General features: G+C 40.4%; 1 protein-coding gene across 19 annotated transcripts in view; it reads right to left on the reverse strand.

Annotated features, from left to right (window-relative positions):
• Positions 1 to 281: 281 nt before the first annotated feature.
• The window catches only part of PPIP5K1 (diphosphoinositol pentakisphosphate kinase 1), a 47706-nt gene continuing 32455 nt past the window's right edge, over positions 282 to 15532 (reverse strand). For 18 of the 19 annotated variants that reach the window (XM_059372677.1, XM_059372684.1, XM_059372687.1 and 15 more), the window contains 2 exons: positions 7284 to 7397; positions 282 to 2217 (listed from right to left, as the gene is read on the reverse strand). In XM_059372677.1, coding sequence (XP_059228660.1) covers positions 1334 to 2217; positions 7284 to 7397 — 998 coding nt within the window. In that variant the 3' untranslated portion in view covers positions 282 to 1333. The remainder of the gene's footprint in view (positions 2218 to 7283; positions 7398 to 15532) is intronic. The other variant, XM_059372682.1, reaches the window with a different exon arrangement.

Consider the following 15532-nt stretch of genomic DNA (forward strand, 5'->3'; position numbering starts at 1 on the left):
TAAGAGGGTGATTCCAAGGGTCTGGTGAGAAGGCAAGTACTCAGTGGTGCTTCACAGAGATAGAAAGTCTCCCTGACACCACCACTCAGATAACATTTTGGGATGGTGGGCTGACTGCCACAGGATGACTGCCCTGGATGTTCTAGGATGCCTGATCTCTTTATCTTATGGTCCCTTTCCACTCAACTACAATAGCTTTTGAGTGGTTCTAATTAATTCAGTCACAGACAGGATGGATTTATATTCTTGAACTCAAAAGGACATATCACCACCATCACCACTCTTATTATTTCATATTTATTGAGCACTCATAATGTTCCGGCCATCCCACTCCAGTGACTGCATTACCCCTCCTACCCACACCCATTCCCATCCCCATATCTTTGGGAAAAGCTTCATAATCACACCTGACCCTAAAGACACAATGACAAAAGGAAATACCTCTTGGGGACCCTGGAGTGTTTGGTCTTTGGCCAGTCTGTCCCTGGCACCACTACAGAAATATATATATAATCTTTGCTCATGTCTGTACAATATTGATCTCTGCAGATTGCTCAAAATAGAACCTGATTTTCTCTACTACATCATCTTTTAAGCCAAGTAGCCCCACAACAAAAAGAGGCCCAGCTTCACAGATTGGCCAAGAACCCCCAGAGCATTTTAAGTAGTTATTCTTAAATTTTCACAGGAATCTAATACCTACTATTCCCTGGAGCTATTGGGACAGGTCTGGGGCAGAGGGGGAATTTGGGATGATAAACAAAACACCCATAAGCCCAATCTAAAGATTAGTGGCCACAGTGGATGTTTGTTGGGAAGGGGCCTCTCTTTTTTCCCAGACATTTCAGACAGACGTGCTGGGCCCACCAGAGGAGTGCTAGCAAACACAAGAGTCCTCCTGAATGCACATATGGTCTAAGGGTACCTTGTGAAGTTGTGAATATTTCCCCAGAAAAGTGGAGACCTTGAAGCCCTCTTTTGCACTTGCTGTCCCTGGATGGTGTCTTCAGCAGTTAAATGGCATTTCCTTTAACAAGCTGAAATTTCCTGGGATGCTCAGAGGAGGTTGGGTAATGATAGATCAGCCCACCCCTTGACGGAAATCCTATTCCAGTCTAACGGTCAAGTGAGGAGTCAATGGCTGCTTTGAGCATCAAACCGACTCCTTCTCAAGCCCAGCTCGGGCACAGTTCTTGGCTTCATGCCAAGAGGGCTGCTTCCTCAGACACCTCTGGTGAGATCCAAGGTCTTATACTGGCAGGCGAGTTAGCCAACAGAAGAAGTTGCTAGCTCAAATAGCTGGTATAGTGTGATACCATTAATGAGAACATGATTAATCACATGTTGCTGGTGGGAGGGGTGAGTACTGGTCATGGGCTAAAGACTGGCTCTGAGGGTTTGGATCACGAGATGGATACTGGGCTTGGGGAATATCCTCTCCAGGCAGCTGGTCAATCACCTCAGAGGCCACCCAGGACTCCCGATTAACCTCAGGGACTTCCTGGACCTGCAGATCACCCTCACCAGGGAACTCTTGGGATGGTTTATCAGCCTCAAGAATGTCCTGAGACAACAGATTGATTGCAGAAGCCTCTTGGGTCAGCCTGCTAACCTCTGCAAAGAACTCTTGGCATGGCTGGCTGAGCTCCTCAGGGGTCTCTTGGGTTGGATTGCCAACTTCCATACGGATTTCCTGGACTAGGTCACCAACCCCTCGAGGGAACCCATGGGCCAGCCTGCCAACTTCCACAGGGACCTCTTGGGATGGATGGCTGACCTCAGGGTTCTCCAGGCAAAGCTGGCAAGCTTCATCAGAGATTTTCTGGCACAAGTGGCTCGCCTTTTGGCATGGCTGGTGGATCTGAGGAACCTTCTGACATATCTGGTCAACGTTGTCATGGCTCTCCTGCCATGGCTGGCTGATGTCAGGAACCTCCTGGCAGGGCTGGCTGATCACCTCAGCAACCTCCTGGCATGGCTGGCTGGTTTCCACAGGTGATTCCTGTGAAGACTGGTTTGGTTCAAAAGGCTCTTGCACCCCTTCGATGGGGAACTCTTGTTCTCCATTCCTAGGGAGCATCCCAAGGCTTTGATGTTCTTCAATCATGTGTGAACTTACAGAAGGTTGATCACTAAAGCCAAAAGGGCAGTTACCATCCACTGCAGTGGGGGAGGAAGGACCAGCACTTGACACAGTGCTGGAAGGGCCACTGCTGTCTGTAAAACAAAGTCAGGAGACCAAGTCAGGCAACTTGGAAGAGTAGGCTCTATTCTGTGAATGCAGTTCAAATGCTAGAGTCTGAATTCTTCCCAAGCTATGCAAAGATTGCTCAATTAGCCCAGCTCAGGAACTGTTACTCTGACCTAATGTACACTACAGGAGTACACAGGAGCGCTAAGGTACATCTAAGACTTCAGGAGAGAGTGATGAGGCCCACTTCGTCCAGTTTTTTCAAAAATATACCCCCAACCCAACTCTGAATTCACATGGTCTACTTCCTACTTTGGAAGCATACCAAGCTGTATCCCAGTGGTTTATAATGAGGTAATTTTTAAAAATACGAATTTCAAGGTTCCATCTTTAGAGATTCTAATTCTGTAGGTTTAGGGTAAACATGTGGGGTGGAGAGGGAATGAGGTCTAATGGCCTTTTGTTTTTTGTTGAGATACTCCCAATTAAATTATGTTGAAATACTCCCAATTACATCCTAGGTACATCTTTTGTAAAGAATTATTTTTTTAAAGCAATCGATGTATTTCTGGGGCAAAGGTAATCATTGTTTATAGCCCAAGAGGCAGTTATGCAGGAGAATGTAGAAAAATTTTGTGAATGAAAACAGCAGGAAGGAAAATTACCTGAAGATTGAAGACTTCCATGGAATCTCTAAACAGCAAAGTTTCTTAATTAATCTTCCTGGGGGGTGGTCACTGAACCCTTTGAAACTCATGGGCAATCTTACCAGAAAAATATACATATGGATATTCGTACTAATCTTCACAAATAATTCCTGGGGCTCAAAGACTTAACCCTGAAATCCATCCATGGATCCAAGGTCAAGAACCTTCTAAGTCTTGGGACACACAATGTTAGAGGCTTGTGGATGTTACAGATATATACAACACACGGGGCGCCTGGGTGGCTCAGTGGGTTAAGCCGCTGCCTTCGGCTCAGGTCATGATCTCAGAGTCCTGGGATCGAGTCCCGCATCGGGCTCTCTGCTCAGCAGAGAGCCTGCTTCCCTCTCTCTCTCTCTCTGCCTGCCTCTCCATCTACTTGTGATTTCTCTCTGTCAAATAAACAAATAAAATCTTTAAAAAAAAAAGATATATACAACACAAAAATTAATTATCCCATATTGAAAGTAATAAAACGAAGGGCTCAATTACACTGGGGGACAATTCCTACCCCAATCTCTACTACTTCACTGACCTCTAGCAGGGGACTAATCTACGTTTCATTTTGTAAATATATTTATTAATGGTATTCTAATTTTATATTCAAAGTATTCTAATATAAATAATGATTGAATTTGGATATAGGGGGCACCTGATTATCTTGTCATCAAAGAGAACCTGGGAAAGCTGGCAAGCCTGAGCCTGAAAAGGCTGAATCAGCCATTGAGTTTAGGGCATGCCAGTTTTCTCTTTTCTATAAAGAGCCACAGGTGGCATGCTTCAAGCAGAAGAAAGAGGAACATGGTTTGGGCCAACAGGGCCTATTTACGGCAGACAAACTCTAAAGAAAATATTTACCAATGAAGCTTCATACCTCATACTGAGTCAAAGATGTGATAGTAGATTAAAAACAAGAAGAAAAAGAAAGAGTTACCCAAGGATAGAAGTAGCCTTAATATTCACTTAGTGGTTTGATTCAGGCAAATCAAAGAGGTCAGACAGAAGCAGAAGCAGGAAGGGCACCTGGGTGCCTCAGTCAGTTAAGTATCTGCCTCTTGCTCAGGTCATGATCTCAGGTCCTGGGATGGAGCACCACATGGGACTCCCTGCTCAGCAGGGGGTCTGCTTCTCCCTCTGCCTCTCCCACCTCATGCTTTCTCTCTCTCTCCCTCTCAAAGAAAGAAAAAAGCAGAAGCAGGAGAAATATAAAGTTTCCAGAGGCAGTCAAAGCAATCTTGAGAAGGAAGAACAAAGCTGGAGGTATCACAATTCCAGATTTCAAGATATACTACAAAACTGTAGTAATCAAACAGTACTGACACAAAAACAGACTCATAGATCAATGGAACAGAATAGAAACCCATGCTCATATGGTCAGTTCATCTATGACAAAGGAGACAAGAATATAGCAGGGGGAAAAGCAGTCTTTAGTAAATGGTGCTGGAAAAACTGGATAGCTACATGCAAAAGAATGAAACGGAACCACTTTCTGACACCATATACAAAAATAAACTCAAAATGGATCAAGGACCTAAATGTGAGACTTGAAACCATAAAAATCCTAGAAGCAAGCACAGGCAGTAATCTCTCTGACATCAGCTGTAGCAACATTTTTTTAGACATGTCTTCTGAGGCTAAGGGAAACAAAAGCAAAAATAAACTACTGGGCTATATTCAAATAAAAAGCTTTTGCACAACAAAGGAGGGGCACCTGGGTGGCTCAGTGGGTTAAGCCTCCGCCTTCGCCTTCGGCTCAGGTCATGATCTCAGGGTCTTGAGATCAAGCCCCACATCAGGCTCTTTGTTCAGCAGAGAGCCTGCTTACCCCTCTCTCTGCCTGCCTCTCTGCCTACTTGTGTTCTCGCTCTCTCTATCTCAAATAAATAAATAAAATCTTAAAAAAAAAAAAAAAGCTTTTGCACAACAAAGGAAACCACCAACAAAACAAAAAGGCAACGTAATGAATGATAAAAGATATTTGCAAATGTTATATCCAATAAAGGGTTAGCATCTAAAATATATAAAGAACTTACACAACTCAACACCAAAAGACCCCAAATAATCCAACTAAAAACTGGGTAGAGGACCTGAACAGATATCCAAAGATGACATACAGATGGCCAACAGACACATGCAAAGATGTTCAATATCACTAATCATCAGGGAAATGCAAATCAAGACCACAGTGAGAAATCACCTCACACTTGTCAGAACAGCTAGAATCAGAAAGACAAGAAATAACATAGAACGCTTTATGTTAACTAACTAGAATTAAAATAAAAACTAAAAAAAAAAAAGACAAGAAATAGCAAGTGCTGGAGAGCATGTGTAAAAAAAGGAAAGTCTGTGCACTGCTGGTGGGAATGTAAATTGATGTAGCCACTGCAGAAAACAGTATGGAGGTTCCTCAAAAAATTAAGATAGAATTGCCATATGATCCAATAATTCCACTACTGAGTATTTGCCCAAAGAAAATGAAAACTCTAACTTCAAAAGATACATGCATCCCTATGTTTATTGTAGCATTATTTACAATAATGGAAAGTTATGGAAATATCCCAAGTGTTCACCAACAGATGAATGGATAAAGCAGATGCATTAAAAAAAAAAAAACAGAAGGAGAAGAAGAAGATACACGCACATACACATACACACACACACACACACAGAGGAATATAACTCAACCATGAAAAGGATAAGATTTTACCATCTGTGACCATATGGATGGACCTCGAAGATATTATGCTAAGTGAAATAAAGGAAGACCAACACCACTGGTTTCACTTATATGCAGACTCCAAAAAGAAAAAAAAAAGAATAAACAAACAAATAAAAAGCAGAATTAGACCTAAAATACAGAGAACAAGCTGATGTGAAGGGGTGGTGAGAGGCTGGGCAAAATGGGTGAAGGGGAGTGGGAGATACAGGCTTCCAGTTATGAAATGAGTAAGTCACAGGAACAAAAGGTACAGCACAGGGAATAGAGTAAATGCTAATGTACTAGCATTGTATTATGACAGATGGTAGCTACACTTGTGGTGATCACAGCATAATGTATAGTCTTGTTGAACTAGTATGTTGTATAACACTGCATATCAACTATACTCAAATTTTAAAATGTATATATTATTTTAAAAAATGATTTCCAGGGGCACAAAACCTATAAACATTCCGGGAGAGAGAGAGAGATAAAAGGAGCAATGACAAGGTGAATGTAAGATAATATGAAATTCAGCAGAAGAGCTCTTGGTGTCGGAACGGAATGTTTCTTCTGCATACAGGGTGCCGATCTGCAACTGTTTAACCCAATGCTGAAATATGAATCTTTGCTTCACTCCTATCCAATGAAGTAATAAAAGCCATGTTTGATTTTGGTTATTTTCTGGAGGCAGGTTGAATAAGGAAAGGATTCTTCCATCACTGGTGTCTCTGGTCCTTATGCTCTCTCTATCACCAGGATCTCCTACAATTACACTAGGAAGTCCCTGTGACTCCACTATTCACACTGTTACCAAGGAAAATTAGTGATAGGCTAGAGATTTTATTTGTTCATTTGTTTGTTTGTTTATTTATTTATTTATTTAGAGAGCACCAGTGGGAAGGGCAGAGGTAGAGAGAGAGAGACTCTGAAGCAGACTCTATCTCACAACCCTGAGATCATGACCTGCGCCTAATACAAGAGTCAAGTACTTAACCAACTGTGCCACCCAGGGGGACCTTGTGATAGGCTAGAGGTTATAAAGAAGAGATGAGAAAAAGCAGCACTTCAATTTGAACTAACAGCTGAGAACAGACAAGTTGAGAAAAGGGATATGTAGAAAGTAGTAGCAAATTCTAGTTTCCTTCTCCCAGCTTTTCTTTTCTTTTTTTTTTTAATTTTTTAGTTTATTCATTTGATGGAAAGAGATCACAAGTAGGCAGAGAGGCAGGCAGAGAGCCCGATATGGGGCTCGATCCCAGGACCCTGGGATCATGACCTGAGCTGAAGGCAGAGGCTTTAACCCACTGAGCCACCCAGGTGCCCCTCTCCCAGCTTTTCTATACACTAAGGTATCCTCTCAAGTCATCTGTACTTGAGAAAGGTATAGAGACCAAATGGGAATCTGAGGAGAATGAAGTTTCTGTCCTTTGTTCCCCCAAAGTACCCTCTGGGACACTACCTTTAAGGAGCCTCTCCAATGAAACAGAGGGGTCATGGAGAATGGAGATAATGAGACAGACTAAACAAATCCTCCCTCACTTTGGAAACAGATGAGACTGGTTTCCCTACTGGTTATTCTTGGTCTTTCAACCCTCATCTTCATTTCCCTCATGAGACAGGTCTCTCACTCACCAATCCCTCCATCCCTCTTGGCCTTTCTCCAGGCAGTTCCAAAAGGATTACTTACACCAAGGGGGCTTCTCGGAGCGCTGCCGGAGTTGTAGGGTGGGTGAATGAAGAGTACGGGGTGGGGAAAATAGGCTATCTGAGGCTTGGTTGCTGTGCATAGAGTCAAAGAGGGCTGGATAGACAGGGGAGAAATAAGGAAGGAAAAAAAGTTTGAGGAAGCATTCAAGAGTCACCGTTCTCAACATAAGTCAAAGCGAACTTACACATTCTCAGGCTGAAAAGTAGCATTTCCTAAGGACCCTTCATATAAACTGTTTTTAATATTTTAAAATTTATATTATGAATATTTTCAAACAATTTTTGTTCTCTCCCCATTCCCCCTTTTTAAAAAAAGTTGTTGGAAGACCAGTACAATCCATACTGATATCTTCATCTCCTATATTTACCACATCAGTGTATTAACATTTTGCCATATTTGTTTCACCCATTTCTTCATGAGGAAGTTCTTTTTAAAAAATGACAGACATTATGAAACATTTTACCTTGAAACACATCAATATGCATCTCTAAAATATAAGGAATTTTTCCTACATAGCCACACACCATTAACAAACGTTACAAAATTAAAAAATAATACCCTAATATCATCTAATGCCCAATTCATATTTAAATCTCCTACAATTATTCCCCAAATGTCTTTTATTTTTTATTTTTTTTAATTTTTATTTATTTATTTTTTTTTTTAAAGATTTTATTTATTTATTTGACAGAGAGAAATCACAAGTAGATGGAGAGGCAGGCAGAGAGAGAGAGAGAGGGAAGCAGACTCCCTGCTGAGCAGAGAGCCCGATGCGGGACTCGATCCCAGGACCCTGAGATCATGACCTGAGCCGAAGGCAGCGGCTTAACCCACTGAGCCACCCAGGTGCCCTTATTTTTTATTTTTAAAAAGATTTTATCTGTTTATTTGACAGAGAGAGAGAACAAGCAGGGGAAGCAGCAGAGGGAGAGAGAGAAGCAGGCTTCCCGCTGAGCAGGGAGCCCCATATGGGGCTTGATCCCAGGACCCCGGGATCATGACCTGAGCTGCAGGCAGACACTTAACGGACTGAGCCACCCAGGTGCCCCCCCAACAAATGTCTTTTATAGTAATATCCAAATATGAACCATGCATTGTATTTTGTCACATCTCCAAAGTCTCTTTTAATCTAGAATATTATTTCTCCCAGCACCATTTATTTTCCTCAAAGTGATTTTTTTTTTCAAAGTGATTTTTTTAAAGATTTATTTATTTAAGAGAGAGAGCAAGCATGGGATGCCTGGGTGGCTCTGTGGGTTAAGCCGCTGCCTTCAGCTCAGGTCATGATCTCAGGGTCCTGGGATTGAGTCCTATATTGGCCTCTTTGTTCTGCAGGGAGCCTGCTTCCTCCTCTCTCTCTTTCTGCCTGCCTCTCTGCCTACTTGTGATCTCTGTCAAATAAATAAAATCTTTAAAAAAACAGAGAGAGAGCGAGCAAGCATATGCACATGAGCAGGGGGAGGGGCAGAGGGAGAAGGGGGAGAATCTCAAGCAGACTCCCTGCTGAGCATGGAGCTGATGCTGGGCTTGGTCCCATGACCCTGAGATCATGACCTGAGCCAAAATCAAGAGTTGAATGCTTAACCAACTGAGTCACCCAGATGCCCCTCAGAGTGACTTTTTGAAAAGAACAGATCAGTTGTCTCATAGAACTATCATGTCTCACATTCTGGATTTATCTGATTGCTCCCTCATAGAATCATTTAACTTGTTTCACTATTGCTTATATTTCTTACAAACTGGAAGGTATACATAAAAGTTGTGATTGGATGATTCAATTTAAATAACTTTGGTAAAAATACCAAATAGGTGATCCCATGTACTTTTACATCACATTAGAAGGACATAATGTCTCACTGTCCCATTAAGTAAAGCTAAGTTTACAAACTGGGTTAAAGTGGTAGCCACAAGATCTTACCACAAAGTTTTCCCCTTCTGATTAGAGGTAATCCTTCGGCACCATGCAATCCCACCATCTTGCCTAATTGTGTTAGTATCCGTTAGTATTTAAGTGGTAATTTTCTATTTTTTAAAAAATTATTTTTATTAACATATAATATATTATTTCCCCCAGGGGTACAGGTCTGTGAATTGTCAGGCTTATACATTACACAGCACTTACCATATCGCATACCCTCCCCAATGTCCATAACCCAACCACCCTCTCCCTATGCCCTCCCCCCAGCAACCTTCAGTTTGTTTTGTGAGATTAAGAATCTCTTATGGTTTGTCATGATTTTCTATTTTTTAAAAAGATTCCACTTATTTATTTGACAGAAAGAGAGAGGGAGAGAGGGAACACAAGCAGGGTGGGTGGGAGAGAAGAAGCATGCCTCCGGCTTAGCAGAGAGCCTGATATGGGGCTCAATCCCAGAACCCTGGGACCATGAACCGAGCCAAAGGCAGACACCCAACAACTGAGCCACCCAGGCACCCCAAGTGGTGATTTTCTAATTCTATCAATCCTCCAACATTTATTAGCTGGTATATTTTCTGTAAAAAAGAGCTTTCCCTCTGGGGCTATTTGATTACACTGAAATGCAGTTCCTACTGAAAAGGTAGAATAAGTGTTTATTTCCTTTTAATTAGTTTTCAGAGAAAAGAGGTGGTGAAAAGTATTTTCCAGGTGTAGCAGATTTTTTAAATTCATTTTTAATTAATTAGTTAATTAATTAATTTTTTATTATTTTATTTTTGCTTTCTTTTTTGTAGAATTATTTACTTATTATTTATTATGAGCTTGTGGATTTTTATATTTCAGTGTCCTTTAGTCAATTATAGTAACTTATTATTTTGAATGCTATAATGTTCTAGTTGTATCACTTCTTGGCCTTTTGGCTAAGATCAAGTGTAAAATATTCCATTTGTGGTCAGTAAGAGCCTCTTCAGGCTTGACTGCTTCTTTGCTTCTGTTACAACATGCCTCAGGATGACCTTGTACTTTCCTTGCCCTAGACCATGTATTCTCAACAAACTTGGTTCTTGGTGAGGGCAAAAAAATTTTTTAGGTATTCCATTGGTTTGTGGTCCATCACATGGCCATGGACCATAAACAGACATATATTGTATATTTGTGGTATTAAAATTTCCTGTGGGAAGGTTACTAAGGAAAAGAATGTCTAAAAAGACTGAAGGGTGGTGTGAACATTGGATGTCTTTCTACTTATTTAGATCATCTTTATTTCAGCAATGGTTTGTAGTTTTCAGTGTCCAAGTCTTTAAATAAACTTATTGGTTAAATTTGTTCCCAGGTATTTTATTTTATGGATGCTATTATAAATTATATTGTTTCTTTTTTTTTTTTTTAGATCTTATTTATTTATTTGACAGACAGAGATCACAAGCAGGTAGAGAGGCAGGCAGAGAGAGAGAGAGGAGGAAACAGGCTCCCTGCTGAGCAGAGAGCCCAATGCGGGACTCGATCCCAGGACCCTGAGATCATGACCGGAGCCGAAGGCAGAGGCTTAACCCTCTGAGCCACCCAGGCGCCCCATGTTGTTTCTTAATTTCCTTTTTGGACTTTTCATTGCTAGTATAGGGACACAAAATTGACTTTTGTGAGTTGATCTTGTCCCTGCAAACTGTGCTGAACTTGTTCATTAGTTCTGGAAGTTTTTTTGAGGATTCTCTGCATTTTTCTACATAGGACCATGACCTCTGCAAATAGAGATAGCTTTACCTTCTCCTTTCCAATTTCTATGCCAATTTTTTTCTTGCCTAATTGTTCTGCCTAAATTACCAGTACAATGTTGAACAGCAGTGGTGAATGTGGGCATCCTTGTCTTGTTCCTATCATAGAGGAAAAACTTTCAGTCTTTCACCAGTGAGTATGATGTGCACTATGGGTTGTTCATAAATGCCCTTTATTATGTTGAGGAAGTTCCCTTCCATTTCTAGTTTGCTGGTTGTTTTTATCATGAAAGGGTAGTGGATTTTATCAAATTAAAGGTGATAGATTTTATCAAATCTTAATTTTACCAAATTAAGAAGATTTTGAGTTTTTCCCTTTGTTCTTTTAATATAGTATATTACACTGAGTGGTTTTCTTATTTTGAATCACCCTTGCATTCTTTTTTTTTTTTTAAGATTTTATTTATTTATTTGACAGATAGAGAGATCACAAGTAGACAGAGAGGCAGGCAGAGAGAGAGAGAGGAGGAAGCGGGCTCCCCACTGAGCAGAGAGCCTGAAGCGGGGCTCGATCCCAGGACCCTGAGATCATGACCTGAGCTGAAGGCAGAGGCTTTAACCCACTTAGCCACCCAGGCGCCCCTACCCTTGCATTCTTGAGATAAATCTCACTTTGTCAACTTGCTGTTAGATTTGGTTTGCTAGTATTTTATTGGGAGCTTTTGCTTCTGGGCCACCTGGCTGGCTCAGTCTGATAAAAATCTGATTCTTGACCTCAACTCAGGTCTTCAACTCAGTGTCATGAGCTCAAACCCCTCACTGGGCATGGCACCTACCCAAAAAAATACAGGAAATTTTTGCTTCAATATTCATAAGGAATTATTGTTTTCTTATGGTGTCTTTGTCTGGCTTTCATATCAAGGTAATGCTGGCTTCATAGAACTGTTTGGTAGATTTCACCAGTGAAGCTATCTTATCCTGGACTTTTCTTTGTTAAAAGTTTTTCTACTGATTCAGTCTTTTTCTGTGTTATAGATTATGTTCAGATTTTCCACTTCTTCTTGGGTCAATTTTTATAGTTTATGTGCTTCTAGAAATTTGTTTATCTAGGTTATGTAATTCATTGGCATGTAACTGTTCATAGTGTTCTTTTTTAAAAAAAATTCTATTTATTTATTTGAGAGAGTGAAAATGAGCACATGCGTCCATGAGTGGGGGCGGGGTGGTGGGAGAGGGAGAAGCAGATTCCTCACTGAGCAGGGAGCCAGATGTGTGGAACATGACCTGAACTGAAGGCAAATTCTTAACTGACTGAGCTACCCAGGTGCCCCCGTAGTGCTCTCTTATAATTCTTTTTATTTCTGTAAGGTCAGTAGCAATGTCTCCACTTTTATTCCTATTTTGGTTATTTTGCATCAACACTCAATTTTCCTTAATCTGCTAAAGGTTTGTCAATTTTGTTGATTTTTTTTTTCAAAGAACCAACTTTTGGTTTTGCTGATTCTGTTTTCTATTCTAATCCTTATTATTTCAATCTTTCTATTAGCTTTGGGTTTAGTTTGTTCTTTTCTTACTTCCTTAAGGTATACAGTTAGGTTTTTGGTTTATGATCTTTCCTGGGCTTATTTTTTTATTTTTTTTTAAAGATTTTATTTATTTATTTGACAGAGAGAGAGAGAGAGATCACAAGTAGGCAGAGAGGCAGGCAGAGAGAGGGAGAAGCAGGCTTCCCGCTGAGCAGAGAGCCCGATATGGGGCTTGATCCCAGGACCCTGGGATCATGACCCGAGCTGAAGGCAGAGGCTTTAACCCACTGAGCCACCCAGGTGCCCCATATGATCTTTCCTGGGTTTAAATGTAGGTGTTTACAGCTGTAAATTTCTCTCTCAGCATGGATTTTGCTGTATTCCATAACTTCTGGAATGTTGCATTTTCATTTTCATTCATCTCAAAGTATATTCTAATTTCCCATGTGATTTCTTCCTTGACCTGAAGAAGGTTAAGAATGTGTTTAATTTCAACATATTTGTGAATTTTCATTTTCCTTCCATTAATGATTTCTAGCGCCATTCTCCACTGTGCCAGAGAGGGTATTTTGTATAATTTCAATCTTTTAAAATTATTTAACATTTTTTTGTGACCTACCATATGGTGTATCATGTGCACTTAAGAAGAATCTGTATTTTGTTGGTGGTAGGATGTTCTATATGTCTCTTAGGTTTAGCTGGTTTAGAGTGTTACTGAAACTCTGTTTCCTTACTGATCTTCTGTCTGGTTGTTTTATCTATTACTAAAGGTGAGATATTAAAGTCTACAACTGTTATTGTAGAACTATCTACTTATCCCTTTAATTCTGTCAATGTTTGCTTCATATATTTGGGGGCTCTGTTGTTTGGTGGGTATGTTTATAATTTTTGTATGCTCTTGATGAATTAACCTTTTAATCAATATATAATGACATCTGTCTCTTAGAACAATTTTTGACTTAAAGATTATTTTGTCTGACATTAGTATAGTTACCCCAGCTCTCATTTGGTTATTATTTGCATGGAATATCTTTTTCTATTCTTTCATTTTCAACCTATTTGTACTGTTGGATCTAAAGTGAGTTTTATGTAGACAACATACAGTTGGATGGTTTTTTAAAAAATCCATCCTGCTGGGGTGCCTGGGGGGTAGTCAGTTGGGCATCCTGCTCTTGGTTTCAGCTCAGGTTGTGGTCTCAGGGTGGTGGGATTGAGCCCTGCATCAGGCTCTACCCTCAGTGGGAAGTCTGCTTGGGACTTCTCTCCTCCCTCTGTCCCTCCCCACTCCCCATCTTCAGTTTTTCTCTGTCTCTAAAATAAATAAATAAATCTTTAAAAAAATCCATTCTTAAAAAACCATCCATTCTGCTAATCTCTGCCTTTTAATTGGAGAGTTTTATTCATTTACAATGTAGACTAATCAATGATAAGAAGGGGCTTAATTCTATCATTTCACTATTTTTTTATACATCTTAGACTAAATTTTGTTCATTTCCTCCATTACTAACATCTTTGTGGTTTTTTTTTTTTTTTAAGATTTTATTTATTTGAGGGGCGCCTGGGTGGCTCAGTGGGTTAAACCGCTGCCTTCGGCTCAGGTCATGATCTCAGGGTCCTGGGATCGAGTCCCGCGTCGGGCTCTCTGCTCGGCAGGGAGCCTGCTTCCTTCTCTTTTCTCTCTGCCTGCCTCTCAGTGTACTTGTAATTTCTCTCTGTCAAATAAATAAATAAAATCTTTAAAAAAAAAAAAAAAGATTTTATTTATTTGAGACAGAGAGCAAGTAGTGGGGAGGAGCAGAGGGAGAAAGAGAGAAGCAGACTCCTTGCTGAGTAGGAAGGCCAACATAGGTTCAACCCCAGGATCTGGATATTATGACCTAAGCTGAAGGCAAACACCCAGCTGACTGAGCCATCCAGGCACCCCTCATCTTGTGTTTAAATGATGTTTGTAGTGTATCATTTTGATTCCCTTATTTCTTTTTCTGTACATTTTTTAGATATTTCATAGTGGTTACTATGGAGATACAATTAATATCCTGAATTTATAACAATCTTGTTTGAATGGATGGCAAATTTAGCTTCAGTAACATAAAAACTCTGCTCCTATAAAGCTCAGTCCTCACCTTATGTTATTGTCACAAATTATTATACCGTTATGCATTGCATGCCCATTAATACAGACTTATAATGACTATTTTATTCATTTGTGTGTTAAGTTATACATGAAACAAAAAAAGGAGTTACAAACCAAAAATACAGAAATGCTGACTTTTATATTTACCAATATAATTACCTTTACCAGGGTTCTTCATTTTTTGGTATGGTATCAAGTAACTATCTAGTATCGTTTTATTTCATCCCAAAAAGCTTTCAGCATTTCTTCTTTTTTTTTTTTTTAATTAATTAATTTATTTTTAAAAAAGATTTTATTTATTTATTTGACAGAGAGAGATCACAGGTAGGTAGAGAGGCTGGTGCAGAGAGAGAGAGAGAGAGGGAAGCAGGCTCCCTGCCGAGCAGAGAGCCCGATGTGGGACTCGATCCCAGGACCCTGAGATCATGACCCAAGCCGAAGGCAGCGGCTTAACCCACTGAGCCACCCAGGCGCCCCTCAGCATTTCTTGTAAGCCAGTTTTACTTGTGAAAAACTTCAACTTTTGTTTACCTGGTAATGTCTTAATTTCTTCTTCATTTCTGAACAGTTTGGTTAGACAAAGAATTCTTGGTTGACATTTTTTTTTTCTTTTAGCACTTTATATACGTCATCCCACTGCTTTCTGGCCTATGTGATTTTTTTTTTTTAAGATTTTTATTTATTTATTTGACAGATACAGATCACAGGTAAGCAGAGAGGCAGGCAGAGAGAGAGGAAGAGAAGCAGGCTCCCTGTTGAGCAGAGAGCCTGATGCGGGGCTTGATCCCAATCATGAACTGAGCCGAAGGCAGAGGCTTTAACCCACTAAGCCACTCAGGCACCCCACCTCTGTGATTTCTGATGAGAAATTGGTTGTTAGGGGCACCTGGGTGGCTCAGTGGGTTAAGCATCTGCCTCTGGCTCAGTTCATGATCCCA

This window comes from Mustela nigripes, chromosome 13 (assembly GCF_022355385.1).
Source record: "Mustela nigripes isolate SB6536 chromosome 13, MUSNIG.SB6536, whole genome shotgun sequence".
Taxonomy (NCBI): Eukaryota; Metazoa; Chordata; class Mammalia; order Carnivora; family Mustelidae; genus Mustela; species Mustela nigripes.